The 19535-nt window shown below is 47.7% G+C and overlaps 2 protein-coding genes across 2 annotated transcripts; both read right to left on the bottom strand.

The window, feature by feature from the left end:
- Positions 1 to 3015: 3015 nt before the first annotated feature.
- Positions 3016 to 8810, bottom strand: LOC124691286 (disease resistance protein RGA5-like). Its single transcript, XM_047224562.1, has 3 exons — positions 8168 to 8810; positions 7686 to 8078; positions 3016 to 5146 (listed from the first exon to the last, which is right to left on the bottom strand). The coding sequence occupies exons 1-3, from the start codon at positions 8572 to 8574 to the stop codon at positions 3142 to 3144; spliced, it is 2805 nt and encodes a 934-aa protein (XP_047080518.1). The 5' UTR covers positions 8575 to 8810; the 3' UTR covers positions 3016 to 3141.
- Positions 8811 to 9564: 754 nt separating this feature from the next.
- LOC124691285 (disease resistance protein RGA5-like) lies at positions 9565 to 12892 on the bottom strand. The gene is made up of 2 exons (XM_047224561.1): positions 11889 to 12892; positions 9565 to 11642 (listed from the first exon to the last, which is right to left on the bottom strand). Exons 1-2 carry the CDS (start codon positions 12686 to 12688, stop codon positions 9713 to 9715), a joined length of 2730 nt encoding a protein of 909 aa, XP_047080517.1. The 5' UTR covers positions 12689 to 12892; the 3' UTR covers positions 9565 to 9712.
- Between the last annotated feature and the right edge of the window lie 6643 nt (positions 12893 to 19535).

Genomic DNA, 19535 nt, shown 5'->3' with positions numbered 1-19535 from the left:
AATATGGTTTGCTTCCTATTTTGGATGTTGTGTTATGTGAGCAAACTAAGTTAGGAAAACTGTTTTCTCCTTTTCCAAAAATGTTTGAAATTATGTTGTGAATGTTTGTGATGCCAAACTAATGCTCTTGTCCTATTCATGATGTTATCTACCAGGGGATAATTGGTTTATACCATGGTGATAACCGAGAGAGGCAATTGCTATGTTGTGATGCACTCATGCCTCTACTAGGTAAATAAATGGGGTTTTCTAAATTAAAACTCTTAAATTTGCTTTGTAGTATCTATAAGTCCTTAGTATGTTATACCTTGGCTGCATGGTTAGTTTTTGATTGTTGAATGATGTTTTGTTGGTACAATGTGATTGATTGTGTTCCTTTTATATTTTCCGGCGATAGATGCGAACAATTCCGGAGAAGAAGAAGAAGTGGAATCGGACGAGGATTCTATTTATGTTGTTGGGATTCTTATATTGATGGAGTTGAAGAAGTACAGGGACAAATAAGCCAAGGCAAGCCATCTTTTGATCTCTGACTTGGTGTCTAGTTGGATGTCATTTGTTGATGTCCAAAGCACCTTAATTCTATGTGTGTTATTCTCTCAATTTATGTCATCTATGTGTGTTTACAAGTGGGGTACTCCCTAGTGGTGATACTCCACTATTGTCGTTGTGATTATGGGATGCATGGTATCATGGTCGTGCTATTCCACTTGGTCATCTTGTATGCTCAACTTGAGCATCTTCCCTCTCAAGATAGTAACTTACACCACACTCACAACTTTTGTATTTTAGAGGTATCAATGTCATGATCTTGGTGTATTCTCAACTTGAGAAGAGTATGCCGTGTACCCTATTGGAGAGTTGGTTGGATAGTGATTCTCCACTATCCACATTGTTTAGTTAGTACCACAAATCTGAAAGTATAATCCTCTTTGTGTTGTCATCATACATGCTTATCTTAAGCAAGTATGATCCACCCATTACTCCTTTACACCTTCTATGGCAAGATGACTCTCATCTCGGCCATAGTGCAATTATAGTTCAACTCATGAAACTATAGGTTGGGAACCCCTCAAGGCTTACCTTGTTGTAAATGTTTTATGAAAACCTTGGGTAAGTTAACTCCACCCGAGAGAAGGTTTTTGGAAGAGCAAAGGTTTGAACAAGGTTGTTCGGAGAAATATGGTGGTTTGTTGGTAAACAAAGAAAGTGTGGGTGAAATGTTTTTCAAAGGAGCACTGCGTATAAGTGTTCGCCGTCCCAACTTTTTATCGCGAAACCACACTTCCCTGGTGTGGGACGGGGCTTAGCCCGTAGTTTGTTGAAGCTGGCAGGAGCACCCTTCACAACTTTCTAGGGAGGGTCACGGTGACCTCCGACGCCGGGTTGCGCTCTGGAGGAGGCAATACACTGTCTTAACTGATAGCCGGACGATTACTGAGGGTCTTCTGTCATGGCGCCGGAGATACGCTCAAAAGGAGGTATGCTGCCGGGGTGCCGGGAAGGGGTAAGCCCGCAGGGAAGGACTCGTGCCAGTGGAGATGGGCGAAAGGTTATGTCCGGGTATCCGTCGTGGCATATGTTGTTATGCGGGGATGATACCCACACGATAGGTATCCGGATAGTTGTGGGAAAAGTGTGCAAACTCTGCAGAGTCAAATCTATTCGAATAGCCGCGTCCGCGTTCATGGACAAGTTGAAATGGCCATACTTAACCGGGGCTTGAGTTTTGTTTTTGGACAAATGATTTGCAAAGGAAGTGTTGTGTTTATGTGTACCGGAAAGGTACGGAAAATGGGCGTGTGTTGACCATATGGAGATGGTCGTGGTAAAAATGGAGACCAAGTGGGGAACTCTTACCTAGTGTTTCATGTAGAGGAACTCTTCTTTAACAAAGATATAGAGATGTCATAGGTATCTTTTGAAGTATCTTCTTCAATAAAGATATAGGTATGCCACAGTAATTCTCTAGCATTCCCGTCAACTGAGATGGACTTATGCTACCTCATCCTCAATAAAGGTCTAGATATGTCTTAGAACTTCCTAAGCGTTCCCATCAATTGAGATGGCGGTGTGCTATCTTTCCTCCTAGATGTTTAGTGGGATGTTCTTGAAACACCATAGTGTCCGCATCACTTGAGATGCCGGCATGCTATATCCACAAGAGAAACTGATTCTCTTTCACATACTATATCCACAAGAGAAACTAATTCTCTTTCACATGCTATATCCACAAGAGAAACTATTCTTCCTCTCTTGTCTCTTTTAGTTAGCTCTGTTAGCATCTTTCTTGATGGTTTGCGAGTACAATTCCAAATGTACTCACGACTTTGTCCCTGGCTATTTACTTGGCCAGACTTGAAGGAACACGATGGATAAGAAGGAGTTGACGACGTCTATGCGAGCTAGGAACGTCTTCCCAGTCAGTTGCCTGTAGGGTTATAGCAGATGACTTGGGTACTGCGCTGCTGAAGTGATGATGCTACTCTGATGTTTAGTTAGACCCTCAGAGGCTATTATGTAATTATCGGTCATGTGACCATGTTGTAATTTTCTTATTCCGCTTTGTAATGGATGGTGTAATTTGATATCAGTTCGGTTATGTGTTCACGACGCACTGATCATGGGATCGTGAACTGTATACATAACAGGGAATTTCGGACAGCTAGTCCGGGGTCCCCACATACATGTCACCAGTTAACTGATAGAATATTGATGCAATCACACACACAAGAGATCTGTGGAAGATTAAGCTTTATTTGCTGACATAATCGGGTCTATATGTTTGCTAACATAAACATGTCTCACACTAACATAAACCATCTCACAGCAAGCAGGAATTGCATACGCACTAAGTTTGCGTTTCAAATGAACACTTGCTAACTGATCATGCCATCTGGATAGACAAGAAGATGCAGAAATTACGTATGTCCATTCAAGCCATGCGTGCAGAACTTTACTTAGATAGCGAAGATTCAGATCCGTCGAGATAGTTACATTCTATGCTATCTTAAATTATTACGGGACATTCTTTATAAACGAAGCGCATACATGGCAAATACAATGAAACAGGAAAATGTGATGTTTTCTTAACATGCATGGGAAGAATGAATAGAGTGAAATAGCAAAGGGTGGTTCAAGTTACAAGTCAAAATAAGGCATACTCATCAGCACTGTCATATAGGACCGACTGACGGAAGGACATCTTGGGTGCACCTGTGCGGCTTTCGTGAAGACCGCCTCGACATCACTGTACTCATGGATGGACAAACTTTTATTTACATGGATTTGCTCGAGGGCTGATAGGTGCTCCAAGCCGACTGGCGGAACACCACCCCACTCATCACGCAACCCTAAATGGAGCCTTCGTACCTTAGGCATAGCACCTGCCTCAAACTCCATGCATGCCGTACCATCACCATCTTCAGTAGAGCGGAGAGCAAGGTACTCTAGAACTGGGAATAATCCCCTCCTTATTCTAACAGCAGCAGTATCTTTAGGAATACACAACACCTTGAGACTGAGCCAAACGAGGGAGGGCAGCTTTCCAACAGCATGAACCTCATCAGTCGACAAGTGCTCAACACGTAGGGAGAGGCCACGGAGGCAACACAGGTTACCAATCCATTTAGGAACTCCCTTCAGCAGCCATTTTGGTAGATGAAGCTGATCCATATAGAGAGGAGGGTTGGATAATGAGTACAGTTGATCGTCATCGCATTTAGGAGTCGTGAAATCGCAGGTGAGGAATCTGAGCTCATGAAGCTTTCTAATTGAGGAGACCAAAGCATCAACCTGTGCCACCACATTGTCACCCCACTTATAACTATGACTCCTGGAGAGCCTCAACTCCTTTAGATTGGCCAGCTCACCAAGACCCTTAATATCGTTTAGCGAGCTCCACCCTAGATTAAGGCAATGCACAATGCACAATGATTTCATGTTCTCGATCCCGTGGGGCAGTCCTGTGCCGCCTGGAAGAATCATGCATGATAAGCGTGGCAAGGAAACTATATCTGACGGAATGGCTAGTCGTGAGGGACCACGTATTGCGAGCGTCTCCAAATAAACAAGCTCTCGAATTTCAGTTGGGAGATCTATGCGGCAGCCCAACGCTGTTACCTTCAGATACCTTAATTGAAATAATCTACCAATAGGAGTGAGATCCACTTTCATAACCTTATCGTATGGTGTTTCTTGACTTGAGAACTGAAGCAGTAGCACCCGAAGGTACTTAAATAGCAAAAGAGGGATTGGGTACTTGGGATCTCCAAACTGTGCAAATGAGCGCACTTGTGACAGTCTAGTATCAACGATACCAGATGTTGCACTACTGGCGCTTGATGTCAAGGACAATCGACGAACCTTGTACTCACAACCATGCATTCTTGCCACGTCTTCACAATTATATGCCACACTGATAAAATTCTCTTCCACACACTTGCTCAGAATCAAATCAAGCATCATGTCGTGTACTCTGCAAGACACCACCTCCTCATAGCATATGGTTTCTCCAGGCTGAATCAGACTTCTATTGATAAGTTCATTGAAATAACTCTTTGCAACATTCTCCAAATCTGATCCATGAGAAGTACTAACAATGCCTTCAGCTACCCATTGTCGAACCAGATCAGCCCTCCTGATCTCCTGGTCTTCTGGATACATGCCAATATACAAGAGACATGGACGGAGATGAAGAGGAAGATTCATGTAGCTAAGGTTAAGTATACTCCTCATCTCTTCCAGGGTGGGATTTTTAGCAAAGTTTGCACCCAAAGAATTTCTTATACTCTCCCACTCATTCTTTGATCTTGCTTGACTATTGGCTAACAGGCTAGCTATAGTGATGATTGCCAGTGGCAATCCTCCACACTTCTTCAAAATTTCAGCTGAAATTTCTTTAAACTCAGGTGGACACCTATCTTCTCTCTCAAATACTCTTTTAAAAAATAACAATCTTGAGTCATGTTCTTTGAGGGGTTTCATTCTGTAAACACAGCCGCGGTCATTTTGACACACCCCAATTGCTACATCCTCCACTCGCGTTGTTACTATTACTCTACTTCCATTTCCCACTTCTGGAAAGGCACAACTCAAAGTATTCCACATTGATTGATTCCACAAGTCATCAACAACGATAAGATACCTGCAGATTTTTTTTTCACATATGTAGATGCATTTAATTATGATATGATTACAAGGTGCAGATGAAACCACCTAAACTTGGTAATGAACACAAAAAAAAGAAAGACATTCCTTAGGTCAATATAGCATGTTCACATAACATTCAAGCCTAGACAACGATAATTTTTGTGCGACGCTTTAATGCTCAGTGAAAAAAATACACCATAATTTATCTTAGAAATGCTTGAACAAAAAAAGACTACGACTTTCTTTTTTATATTAATAAATAATAACATGGGCACATACATTTCTATACATGTATAAGAATTAAAGTTTTTTTTATCGAACTAATCTTATCAATAGATGATCTGGCGGCTAACAATTTTAGTTCTACCTACAAAAGGGGGTTTCCACGGCCTAAAGAATTTTAGCTGTAGCTATGTTAATTCGACTTTAGTTACATACTCAATGGAGATTAAAATAGAGTTGATCCTCCAATTTCTATCCTTCATATGCCAATCTCAAGTTTGCATCTTTGCTCATCCTGGTATGACAGCCTGTCAGGGGGAAGACCCCGGGTAGGGAAAAAGACTGAGAACAGCTGGCTCAAGGCCGGCTGGCCCGCGGCAAAGGCCGGCTGAGGAGCAGCCGGCTGGAGCCGTGGCCGGCTGCCTTGGGAACCGGCTGGTTCAAAGTCTACGTTGGTCTGGCCATGGCCGTCTGCGCTATGGCTGGGCCGGCTTCTATTTTGCCATATCCGGCTTGGTTTGTCTCTCCCCTGACCGGCTCGAAGCTGGTGAGCCTTGCAGGAGAAGGAACTGGAAAGGTGATCCGGCTGCTAAAGTCCACCATGATCTCATCCTCCGTAAAGTAAGGGCACTGTAGAGCAACAGTGCCTCCGCCGGACAAGCCATCATGGCTCACGCCGCGCCGTACGACTACAGGTCATCGATGGCGATAGGGACGCTTCCTCTCCATACCGCTGACTTCGGCAGGAGACAAGACAGGCCTCAACGCCTCAACGGCTCATGACATCAGCACCTCGGGAAGGAGCGGGAAGCCGGAGCCGGCGCAGCCGGCCACTAGGTCATAGGGACTTCTTTGTATATTGCCAGCGCCTATATAAGCTGTGCTACCCCTCTCGTGCAGGGGGACGATCGATCCTTTAGCCATTCTAGTCTTAGCGCTACTCCGGGAGAGAGACCTTCGTCTACCTTAGCCTCCCCGAGCAGCCGGATACAGCTCAAGGAGCACCATTGTACTGTGATATTGCTTATACACTCATAGCAGGAGTAGAGGTGTTACCTCCACAGGAGGGCCTCGAACCTGGGTACGTCGCCGTGTCGCTCGTGCCCATACCCGCATCCGGATACCGCCGTAAGACCATAGTAGGAACCACTCTCATTAGCCACCCTATGGCATATGCCGTGACGATACCACGACACAACCACACCATTATTTCTTCAGGTGTCGCCGTTATTTTACGTAACAATTTGCTATATGATGTCAGCTGTTTCCAATTTAATAACAATCCAGATTTTTTCCCCCTCCTCCCCTCTCATCTTCTTTGATTCCAGCAAGCCTAAGCCGGAGATAAAAAGATGCCGCAGAAGCGGCAGCGCCGGGATTCAAGACGTTTGAGGTGTTCTTGATAGACAGAAGGCTCGAGAGGATCGACAGACGTTTCAGACGTTTGAGGTATCAGAAGTTCAGAACTACCTTTTTTTTGTTGGTTCACTAGATGTTGCAAATGGGTAGTACGTAATTAGTTAATTCATCTATCTTAAAACATGCTGAATTAGTTCTCGGATATTCATTACATATGATTCTTTGATTTCAAGGGTCATCTTAAAAATGCAGTTGTCCTCTATTTCACTTCTGAATCACGCAGATGTTCAATCTGACAAGACTAAGATCTAGTTAAGAAGTGAGCCTAGCTAACTTGACTAGCGGACTAGACATACAATGCAGCTATACAGGTTCAAGTTCCTACGGATATAAATTTGGGTTCTTATTATTCAAAAAAATAAACTCCTTAAGGGTATCTTATCCCCGCCATTCTTTAAAAAAACACAAAAATCTAGTTAATGAGTGAGAATATATAGTAAAATAACTAATTCTAAGTCACTGCTTTTGGAACCATGAAATGCAAACAAGAGGTTCATGCAAAAGAGAATGAGATCTTGATCGGACATGATTAATAGTTTCTAAGTCGACTGAGTTATATACACTCTTATAGATATAACTGCATAATTTCTAAACCGTCATGTATGAGAAGGAGATAACATATGGAGCTCATCCTTTCGATGGCCAGAAAGCCCAACAAGATTTTGCGTTAGATTAAAAGCATAGAACATACATATGTCATTAGTGTTTAGAGGAGTGCTAGTAATATAACACTATTTTCACAAGTAATTAACCAATCATGTGCACGAGTTAAAAGAAAAATGTTTGAAATAGTAAATCTGGTTTAGCTAGCATGCCTTGTTTTGGGGGTTTATTAATCTAAAGCCGGGCATTATTTGCCTTTACAAAAAAAACAATTAGAAGAAAATAAGTACCTATTATGTGTGAGATGCCCTCTAAGACTGTCAATGATGTCTTGCACCTCAGAATGGGGAGATGACTCCTCCTTCATCCCCAGCTTCAGTTGTAGGCCACTAAGGAGGCGTGTCAGATCAGGTCTTTGTGAAACTGACATAAATGCCTTACAACTGAATTGCCCACCAATCTCATCATACACTTGTTTGGCAAGTGTAGTCTTACCGACCCCTCCAAATCCCACGATGGACACCACCTTGAGGTTTCTCTGGCTATCGGCCAACCAACATAGAAGATTTTTCTTGGGGCCATCCATACCAACAAGTTCCGCTGCGTCCTTGTATATTGCCGACATGCGAGGATTGACAGGAATAATGCCAGTAGTAGGACTGATGCAATCATCAATCTTGTACCTTTGCATAGAACAAGAAAAACTTCATATTTACCGGCTTCATGTGAATTGAACTGGGAGAGAAGCTCCTATATACATTTTTAAACATACCTCATGCGTCGTTCATTTGCCTGTATGGCAAGGAGCTTGAGCTCCTCCATCCGATCAGCGATGCGATGACGCTTCCGTAACGTCTTGAGATGTTTAGCCGCCTTCTTGATGAATCCTGCTTTCACATCGTTACCTCCAAGATCGTGTATGAAGTCGTCGATGCAATTCTCCATGTCGTAGGACATCTCCCTGACATGGTCTCTCCAGTTTTTGGCCAAGGGATCGAGGTCGTCCATCATCTCAAGCTTCTCGAGGAGAGCTTTCATGGTGCTAAGCTCATCCTTGAGGAACGAGGCCTGTCTCCTCACTCCTGTGAGCTTCTTGTACTCGTCGCCCACCAGCACGGCGAGCTTGCCGATGAGGGGGTTCATCACCCACATGGTCGCGCTGACCATTGGTGCAGACATCTCGATCCGAGCCTCCTCCTCCTCCTATCGGCTCGCAGGCGAGCGTCACGGCGATACGGTACAGTGGCACCGTAGAAGTCCAACGGGCATGTCAGAGCTCAAGACGGGGAGACGGTGGCTGCTCGCGGATCCGCGGCCGGAGGTGGACGGATGAGGTGTTATGGGCTTGTGGCTGGTCATGGCGGGCGGAGAGGCCGGGCAAATATCTGGGTGGGGATTTCGGGGCGGCCGACTCGCGGAAGCCGAGTCAACGACGCATCTGGAAAGAAAAACGCGCGTCTGGAAAATTCAGCGACGAAAAACGTACACAAAGATTGCTGGGCTGTGAACTGACGGAACTGACATCCTAATTTTGAAAAATAAAAACGAAAACGATTAGCATCCTAATTTCTACGAAGACGGTGCCGTAGTCAAGCTGAGCAAAGCCCCATAGAGAAGACTCAAAGAACAGAAAGTTTCTCAAATAAAGGGGGAATTGATATGACAGGTTAACATCACAATTGTCATTTTACGCCTTCATGACGGAATAGCAACAGCCGGAGACGAACAAGTAAGGAGGTCCGTAATATCTCGAGGTTGGTGTGACTGGCGACGTGAGATGTAGACCCTGATTTGCGACTTGAAGAAAAAGAAGAACAAAGAGATACGAGAGAACGGATCAGAGTTCTTTTACTTCATCAAACTTGGGCATCACAATGATTATTGGTTGAAAAGAAAACAGTTAGTGCGCTCTGATTAAAATGGCACATAATTCAAACAAGGATGGCAAAGATGCAACAAATATAGGTGTGCAGATAATGAAAACCTCACATAATATCAAGCAATCGCGTAAACGGTCTAGTTTACTTTGCAAAGGAAACATAACACAACCAAGCGTTATCTAGATGTAATAAGTTTCAACCAAGTGATAAGTTTCATTTACATATTCCCAATCAGATTATGGAGGGAGCAACTGTATTCTGGTAGCCAAGATTCAGGAACGACCAAATAATTCCATCCCAAACCATGAAATCAGATATTACAGGGTATGTGAGAAATTAACAAACCAAAGCTCTTACACGGTAAATAAGCAGAATAATGACTAAAAGACCTAGTAGTAAAAAAGAAAAGGGCGGTGATAAGTTACAGTGAAGGCCGATCAAAAGATTGTAACAGAAGGGCGTCTTGGGTGCACCTGTGCTGCATTCCTGAAGGTAGACTCGAGATCACGGTCATCATGGACAGATGACATGTTATCAACATAGATTTGGTCAAGGGATAACAGGCACACCATGCCAACTGGCATCGCACTTCCACCCCACCTATCATGTATTCCTAGAACGAGCTTTCGTAGCTTGGGCATAGCCCCCGTCTTGAACTCCATGCATGCCGTAGTATCATCATCACGGGATCTGAGAGCAAGGCACTCCAGAACTGGGAATAATCCTCCTCCACAGATTATGGCAACCCTCTCTCGTGGAATACACAACACCTTGAGACTGAGGTAGACCAGGGATGGCAGCTGCCCAAGAACATGAATATCGTCAGTTGACAACTGCTCAATACACAGAAACAGGGTATGTAGGTAGTCAAGATCACCAATCCATTTTGGAACCTTGTAGAATGGCCATCCTCGCAGACGTAGTTTCTCCATACGGAGAGGAGGTTCAGATAATGAGTCCAGCAAGTCAACATAATGTTCAAGATTGCAAGCGAGGTATAGAGATTTGAGGTCACGGAGCTTTCCGATGGAGGTGACCAAAGCATCAACCCCTGACTTCACCATATCGAACTTGTAGGATTTCGTGAGTGTCAGTTCCCTCAGATTAGTGAGCTCGCCGAGGCCCTCAATATCTTCCAATGAGCTCTTACCCATGCAATAACATCGTAGAGTATGTAGTGATTTCATGTTCCCAATCCCATTTGGCAGTCCTGTATCATGCGGAAGAATCAGATGGGACAAACGGCGCAACATTGTTATATCTGATGGGATGCTTTGTGCCAATCGGCCATCTATATCAAGTGTCTCCAAATGAACAAGCCTGTGAATTTCTGTAGGAAGCTCTATACTAGCTGATGCTGCTGAAACCTTCAAATACCTCAGCTGAAACAAGTGACCAACTGTAGTGAGGTCGACTACCATATCCCGGTAGCCTGGATATTCAAAGAAAAGCACACGGAGATACTTAAATTGTGAAAGAAGAAGTGAGTACTTCGACTCTCCAAACCATGCAAGTGATCGAATTTGTGATAAGCTACTAGCAACTGCCCCCAACATTGCGCCACCAGCGCTTGATTTCAGAGATAATCGACAGACCTTGTATTTACAGCCATGCTGCCATGTCTTATCTTCACAATCATATGCCACAGAGATAAAATTATCTTCACCGCACTTGCTTAAGATTAAATCATGCATCATATCATGTACACTACATGACAACACATCCCCACATAGGGTATCTTCAGGCTGAACCATGCTTCTATTGATAAGCTCATGGAAATAACTGTTCGCAACATCCTCCAAATTTGATCCATGTACATTACTAACAAAGCCTTCAGCCACCCATTGTCGAACAAGATCAACCTTTTTGATCTTGTGGTCCTCTGGATACATGCCAAGGTAGAGAAAACATGCACGGAGATAAAGAGGAAGATGCATATAGCTGAGGTTTAATATACTCCTCATTTCTTCCAAGTTGGGGTTTGTGGCAAACTTGGCGCTCAGAGAATCCCTTATGGCCTCCCACTCATTCCTTGATTTACAACTAGCTAATAAGCTGGCTATAGTGATGATTGCAAGTGGTAGTCCACCACACTTCTTCAAAATTTCAGCTGAAACTTTTTTAAATTGGGGTGGACATAAATCTTCAGAACCAAAGACTCTATTATAGAATAACCTCCTTGAGTCTTGCTCTTGGAGTGGATTCATTTTGTAAATGCACTCACGGTCATGACGACACACCCCGAAGGCCACATCACTCAGTCGCGTGGTTACAATTATTCTACTTCCATTACCATCTTCGGGAAAGGCACAACTTATAATATTCCATGCTGACTGATCCCACAAGTCATCGACTACAATAAGGTACCTGTTGAAATTTTTGCAGAAGTCTGATTATAAGTTGCATCAAAAAAATTATGTTCTATCATACGAATTTGCTATTGACTATTTACGAGATCAACTTTTCATGGCCACAGAGTCTCATAAGATTTTACATTGGCCTAAGAAACACCTCCACCATTAGAACAAGTATATAAAATTATCCTAAATGGTTCACAATTATTTAAAGCTAGCCCATAAAAGTGCAGCCCCATATCAACTAGAAGTAAGTTACCTTTTAGACATGAGATGCTTTCTAAGACGGTCGATGATGTCTTGCACCTCACAAACGCTAGAAGACTCCTCCATTCCAAGCTTTAGTTGTAGGCCACGGAGAAAGCTTGTCATCTCGGGCTTTTGGGAAACTGAAACAAATGCCTTACGGTCAAATTGCCCACCAATCTTATTGTACACTTGCTTGGCAAGTGTAGTTTTACCCAGACCGCCGAATCCCACAATGGATATCACCTTGAGTTTTTTCTCAATGTCTACCAACCGACTGACAAGTTCTTCTCTGGGACCATCAATACCCACAAGGCCTGCTGCCTCCTTGTAAATCGCGGATATTCGGGGATCAACAGGCACAACACTAGAACTAGAATCGACGCAATCATCAATCCTGTACCTCATGCGTCGCTCATTTGCCTGTAGAGCAAGAACCTTGAGCTCCTCCATTCGATGGCCAATGCGATGACGCTCCCGCAACGTCTTCAGGCGTTGAGCCGTCTTCTTGACGAGGCCTGCATTAGCGTCGGCACCTCCAAATTGGCTCATGAAGTCATCAATACAATTCTCCATGTCGTAGGACATCTCTCTAACATGGTCTCTCCAGTTCTTGGCCAGCGGATCCAGCTCGTCCATGAGCTCCAGCTTCTCGAGGGCAGCTTTCATGGAGCTGAGCTCACGCATGAGGAACGAGGCCTGCTTCCTCACCCCCTTGAGCTTCTTGTACTCGTCGCCCAGCAGCGCGGCGAGCTTGCCGAGGAGAGGGTTCATCACCCCCATGGTGGCGCTGACGATTGGGTTTGGCATCATGTCGATCCGAGCCGATGGCGACTCCAGACGAGGCGGTGCAGTGGTGCGGCGCTGTCGGTGTGGCCGCCGGCGACTTTCCTTGCCTCAGCAGCTTGCCGGAGCAGCAGACGGTGCAGTGGCGAAGTCACACGGGCGACGCGGAGCTTCAGAGATGGAGACGACGGCGCCGTAATCGGGGACCGGGATGTGGATGGATGTGCCTGATTGGTCTGGGGCCAGAGGAGGCGGAGAAGGGGAAGTAGCAGTGGGTCTCGGGGTGAAGACTCGAGGGAGTCGACAGTCGAGTCAACCATCGGCCGGGCAGCGTGGCCGCGTGGGCCGTGGGGTAGGCCATTTCCAGTGGAAAAAAAAGAGCATTTGCCTCCATTATGGAAAATGCAGATTAAATGTGTTTCAACAACAACAACAAAATCTTTATTCCCAAACAAGTTAGATAGGCTAGAGGTGAAACCCGTACGACTTCGTAACCAACTCATGGTTCTCGCACATAGATAGCAATCTTTCACGCAGCTATTTTCATGGCTAGTTCTTTGGTGATACTTCGTCCTATCTTGACATTATCAGCACGCTTTAGCCGTCCACTATGCACTGGAGCTTCAAAATATCTCGTGAAAAGCTATTTTAGAGCACATGAATTATTTTATTATGCAAGCCACAATTTGTTTTTCACGATAACTTGTGTACAGGTTTTACAGTGATTGGCACTTTTAATAACCATGCATCCAACCTGATCCAATGGTGGTAAATAGATGGAACCAAATCGACGGAACAAAAATATAGGATCGGAACCAAATTCTGTACGACCGGAACCTCTCATATGTTTTATGAAAATTGTAAAAAAGGATTGTCATTTCGATCGACTAAACTCTCGAATAAATGTGCACACATCTTAAAGCCACGAACAGATAATTTTAGTTCTCAAGCAGCCAAGAATTTATCATCATCTCTCTCAATCTGAGTGCTGGTCCACCCCTGCTAAGAGTTGAGAGTCGATAAATAACGAGAAAAGGGGTTGATAAATTGTAAGATAAATAATCGCTAAAATATTCTAACTTAAATTAGTTTTTTGGGACGATAACTTTTCCCATTTACCATTGATAAATAATGGCAGAGCGGTTGATAAATTGTGAGCTAAAAAATAGCTAAAATTTTCTAAGTGAAATTAGGTTTTCGTGCCGATAACTTTTCATATTTATCGTTGATAAAGAACGGGACGAGGGGTTGATAAATTGTACGATAGAAAAGTTGCTAACATATTCTAAATAAAATTAGCTTGTTAGGTCGATAAGTTTTCACATTTACCACTGATAAATAATGGGCAGAGCGGTTGATAAATTGTTAGTTAAAACTTTCACAAAATATGCTAAATAAAAATAGCTTTTTGGGTCGATAACTTTTCACATTTGCAGTTGATAAATAACGGGAATGGAGGTTGATAAATTATAAGCTTAAAAATCGCTATAATCTTTTAAATGAAATTAGCCTTTTGGGTCTGTAAGTTTTCATATTTATCGTTGATAAATAACAGGCAAACGGTTAGATAAATTGTGAGCTAAAAATATTTTCCAAAATATTCGAAATTTGTAGCCAAAATAAATCACATTTTTTAGTTTCCTAATTTGGAGAGATTGTGACACCAAAAATTTTCGTATAATAATGCATTTTTTATCGCGAATTGTTAAATTAATTGGTCAAGAATCATACTTTAAAAACCAAGGAAAAGTGGGTCTCGCAGTCACTATTTCATTTGATTTTTTCCGGTTTTTCTAATTTAGTACACGTTTACCTATTTTGCCTTTTACCGTGTTGTTTATGTACTAGAAAAGCACGTTCACCCGCTTTGTGACACAAAAAGCTGCAGCGCGGGGGGCGAAAGCAGTGTGGTTGTAGTGCTGGTGATATGGTTAAAGCGGTGCCCACACCTAATCCAGAGCTCCGCCGAAACACGACCAGGCAATTCCCCCCATCCCACCTATCCCATCGTCGGCCAAATCCCCACCCCCATGGTCAAACACATTCTTCCCGGCGCCGCGCCCCAGAGGAATCCCGTGCTGCCCGCCGTCGGGCTCCCCCACGCGCGGCAGAGGCCCCTACTCCTCCCCCTCCGCAACCTCCTGCGCGGCGCAGGGAGTCGGCCCTAAGAGCATCTCCAACATGCGCGGCAAAACGCACGAGCGGCGAAAAAAACCGCCAGTTTGGCGCGCGCGGGCGCCCGCGCGAACCCCCGGACGCGGGAAAAAGGCGCGCGCGGTAAAATCTTTGCCGCGCCCGCGCTTTTGCGCCATCCCGCGCGGGAAAGTTGCCGCGTCGGCTGCCGCGCGCGCTATAAAGGCGAAGCGACGCGCGCACACCAACCGCTGAAGTTTCCGCGTGTCTCCACCTCCATCTCTCTCTCTCCCTCTCTCCACCGAGTGTCTACCTCCCGCGCCGACGCTCCGCCTCCGCCGGTAAGATGCCTCCGCGCCGCCGCGCCGCCGCTCCGCCTCCGGCTACCGCGGCGTACGCGCGCGGCCGAGCGGCCGCTTCGACGCGGAGATCCGCTCCGGCGAGGAGCGGATTCGGCTCGGAACCTTCGACACCGCGCACGAGGCGCGCGCGGGCTGATAACCCACAAGTATAGGGGATCGCAACAGTCTTCGCGGGAAGTAAAACCCAATTTATTGATTCGACACAAGGGGAGACAAAGAATACTTGAAAGCCTTAACAGCGGAGTTGTCAATTCAGCCGCACCTGGAAACAGTACTTGCTCGAAAGAGTTTATCGAGTAGTAACAGCTTTATAGTAGTAGCAGTAGTGAAATAACGACAGCAGAGTAACAAAGACAGCAGTAGTGATTATAGTAAACAGCAGGATTAAAATACCGTAGGCACGAGAGATGGATGAACGGGCGTTGCATGGATGAGAGAAACTCATGTAACAATCAAAGCAAGGACATTTGCGAGATAATAATAAAACGGTATCCAAGTACTAATCAATCAATAGGCATGTGTTCCATATATAGTCGTATGTGCTCGCAATGAGAAACTTGCACAACATCTTTTGTCCTACCAGTCGGTGGCAGCCGGGCCTCTAGTGAATCTACTGGAAATTAAGGTACTCCTTTTAATAGAGCACCGGAGCAAAGCATTAACACTCCGTGAACACATGTGATCCTCATATCACCGCTTTCCCCTTCGGTTGTCCCAATTTCTGTCACTTTGGGGCCTCGGGTTCCGGACAACAATACGTGTATACAACTTGCAGGTAAGATCATAAAGTAATGAATATCATAATGAATCGATAACATGTTCAGATCTGAAATCATGGCACTCGGGCCCTAGTGACAAGCATTAAGCATAACAAGTTGCAACAATATCATAAAAGTACCAATTACGGACACTAGGCACTATGTCCTAACAATCTTATGCTATTACATGACCAATCTCATCCAATCCCTACCATCCCCTTCAGCCTACAGCGGGGGAATTACTCACACATGGATGGGGGAAACATGGCTGGTCGATGGAGAGGCGTCGGTGGTGATGATGGCGATGATCTCCTCCAATTCCCCGTCCCGGCGGAGTGCCAGAACGGAGTTTCTGGTCCCGAGACGGAGTTTCGCGACGGTGGCGGCGTACTGGATGGTTTCTGGCGATTTCGACTAACCCCCGTGCGTTTTTAGGTCAAAGGCAATAAGTAGTCCGAAGGAGGGCGTCGGGGGCCAGCCGAGGCGGCCACACAACAGGGCGGCGCGCCCCCCTCCTAGGCCGCGCCGGCTACGTGTGGGGCCCTCGGGCCCCCACCCGGCTTGCCCTTCTCGGCTCCGTCAATATTCTGGGAAAATAGGGCCTTTCACATAAATTCCGAGGATTTTCCCGAAAGTTGGATTTCCGCACAAAAACGAGACACCGGAGCGGTTCTCGCTGAAAACAGCGTTAGTCCGTGTTAGTTGCATCCAAAATACACAAATTAGAGGCAAAACAATAGCAAAAGTGTTCGGGAAAGTAGATACGTTTTGGACGTATCACGGGCCGACGACGCCGTCGCCTGGCGCCTCGGCCGGCCCTGCCACCAAATGAACTTCAACGACGTTTGGACGCGCGAGCAGGCGGAGATGCTCGCGCCGCCATCGCCGGCCGTCACGACCGAGCAGCGGTGGCGCGCCCGCGAGCTCGAGCAGCGGTGGCGCGCCCGCGAGCTCGAGCAGGGGTGGCGCGCCCGCGAGCTCGAGCAGCGCCTGCGCGTGGCGGAGCAGGATGAGCGCCTGCGCCACGAGTGGTCGCGCGCGTTCCCGGAGGACGTCGCCGCCATGGAAGCATTTTACGCGAAGAAGAAGGGCACAAGGCGAAGGCGGCGGCGAAGAAGAAGGCCGACCGCGAAAGGCGCCGCGCTGAGTCGGCGGCGAGGAAGGCGGAGAGGGTGGAGAAGGCGGCGCCGAGAGCGAAGAGGTCGGAGCAGAAGAAGAGAGGCGCCGGACCGTCGACGAACATGCCCACCTCCTCCTCCTCCTTTGAGTGGACGACACTCCGGTCACCGACACGACTTCGACTAGCGGATCGTCGGACTTCGAGTGGGAGGACTCCGAGTAGATTAGTTTAGGTTAAATAACATGTTGGTATTTGTTGAACTTTTAATATATTTCGTAATTTTCAGTTAAATTTTCGTAATTTATTTGATTTGTTTGATCCGTTTCAAACGATATACAATTAAACTAGCCGTTCGCGTGGACGCGTGCTGTATTTTGGCGCGTCTGAAGGAGGTCCAATTTTACCGCCTGCGCACGCGCTGCATTTTGGCGCGTCCGGTGGGGCAAAGTTCGCCAAGCGCGCGTTAAACGTTTACAGCGCGTCGCAAGGGAGGTATATCGCCGAAATTTTGCGCGCCTATTGGAGATGCTCTAACTTCCTACCGGCCGGTAGTCGACCCTAAGGGCATCTCCAACCATGCGACCCAAACGGACGCGTTGGGCCGTCCGTTTTGAGCCGTTTGGGTGGTCGCGCGGATACCCGGACAGCATCCCGCGTCCGCGTGTCCGTTTGGGTCGCACGCTGCGCCCAACGCGCGGACGCAGCGCAAATTCGAAAAAAAAACAAAAACGAAATTTAAAACGCTAATTCGAACTAAATTTCATTAAGAATATGCCCTATTTTGGGCACATTTGTACATAGCCCTATTTTAGGCAAATAAACTAACAAAAGAAGCATTATATATGGGCTTTAAAATTTAAAACAAATAAAAAAACCCTAAGCTAGGGTTTGGTCGACGGCGCGGTGGCCGCCGGTGCGCCGCCTAGTCCCTGTGGGCGTCGTCGGCGTCGACGACTTCCCTGGGCGGCGAGGCACTGTTGTGGCTCGACCGCGCCGGGGACTCCGGCCACGGAGACCACAGGGCCTCCTCCCAGGTGGAATGGGGGTCCGAAGCCACCCGAGGAAGCGGCGGCGCACGGAGCAGCGCCTCCTCCCCGAGGCGCTGCTCCCTCTCCTGCCAGGCGCGGCGCCTGGCCTTCTGGCGCCGCTCCTCCTCCGCGCGGCGCCTGGCCTCCCCGCCGCCGCTGCTCCTTGCGCCGCTCCTCCTCCGCGCGGCGCCTGGCCTCCTCCCGCCACGCCGCTTCCTCCTCCTCCCGTCGCGCCTGGCGGGCCTGGGCGTACAACTCCCAGGCCTCGGCTTCCTCCACCGCCTGCCGCGCCGCTTCCCCCATCTCGGAGGTGCGAATGGCCGCATGGAGGTGCGGCCATTTCGCGTCCTCCTCCGCCGCCGAGATGAGCAGAGCGGCGCGGAGGTCGGGGTCCTCCTCCGAGGACTCGGGCTTCGGCTCGAGCAGCAGCGGCGGTGGTTGCGCCAATGTGGAGGCCGCCGCGGTTTCCTCCGGCCCGCAGCGCCGACGGAGGACGGCGGCTGCTGCTCGCCTCCTCGTCGTTGGCTCCGGGAGCGAACCGTCGCTTGGGGGCCATGGCGGCGGTTGCGCTCGAGGAGTGGACAATGGAAAGAGGAGTGGACTGGAGGGATAGATCCCTCCAGTCCAATTTTAATAAGCCTCCCCGGTCACCGACAGGTGGGCCCAAGGGAGACGAGCAGCCAAGCGGCCGGACGTCGCGCGAATGTCCGCGGCCAGGCAAATCTAGCCCAGATTTTGGCCGGATTTGCGTCGTCCCGAACGCTGCGGCCATCCGCATTTGCGGTGCATCGCCGCGTTGGGCCGCTTTTTTGTTCGACTCGACCCATCTGTACACGCGGGATGGGCGCCCCGTTGGAGATGCCCTAACTTCCTACGCGCCAGTCGCCGCCCAGCCGCACTTCCTGCTTGCCGCCCCGTACTCGCCCGGAGAGGCTGCTATTTGGTATGTGAGGGAGCAGCATCGAGTCGTCCTCGAGGCCCGGTGGCCGCCGCCTGCAAGGCCGGTGCCATGCTCCCTCTCCCTGGCAGCGTCCAGTGCCGCCTCCTCCTCATCTTCTGATACCCCGCTACCGCGGTGCTGTTTCGCGCCCCCATGAGCGGGCCCGCCAAACCCTAGCCCCGCTCTAGGCTTCATCGCCGGTGTGCCGCCGCACCTCCGGCTGCTCCTCCTCATTGAGCACGGCTTCCTCTACGTCGCTTGCACCTGCCTGGGTGGGTGGTCTCCGCTTTCGTCCGTCGTCAGGCACTCCCACTGCCCCCCCCACTGACCTGGCTCCCATGGAAAGCAGCCCTTACCGCCGGCTGGTCCGCCATGTGGGTGCTCGATGGCCAGCGGGGCTGGTGCATGCTCATGGCCTCGGAGGGCATCCTCAAAGCTGCCTTGCTGCTATGGTTCTACCTGGACAAAGATGAGGACGCCCACGCCGTCGTGCCGATGGAGGGAGCCCGCAGCAGGAGCGGATCCATTCGGCT

Source organism: Lolium rigidum, chromosome 2 (assembly GCF_022539505.1).
Source record: "Lolium rigidum isolate FL_2022 chromosome 2, APGP_CSIRO_Lrig_0.1, whole genome shotgun sequence".
Taxonomy (NCBI): Eukaryota; Viridiplantae; Streptophyta; class Magnoliopsida; order Poales; family Poaceae; genus Lolium; species Lolium rigidum.
This window is presented reverse-complemented; position numbering and strand designations above follow the sequence as displayed.

Coding starts and splice junctions, on each gene's coding strand:
- LOC124691286 (XM_047224562.1), bottom strand. CDS start 8,574: ATGTCTGCACCAATGGTCAGCGCGACCATGTGGGTGATGAACCCCCTC. Junction 8,079..8,167: donor GCAAATGAACGACGCATGAG/GTATGTTTAAAA, acceptor TTCTATGCAAAG/GTACAAGATTGATGATTGCA. Junction 5,147..7,685: donor GGGCATCTCACACATAATAG/GTACTTATTTTC, acceptor AAAAATCTGCAG/GTATCTTATCGTTGTTGATG.
- LOC124691285 (XM_047224561.1), bottom strand. CDS start 12,688: ATGATGCCAAACCCAATCGTCAGCGCCACCATGGGGGTGATGAACCCT. Junction 11,643..11,888: donor AAGCATCTCATGTCTAAAAG/GTAACTTACTTC, acceptor AAATTTCAACAG/GTACCTTATTGTAGTCGATG.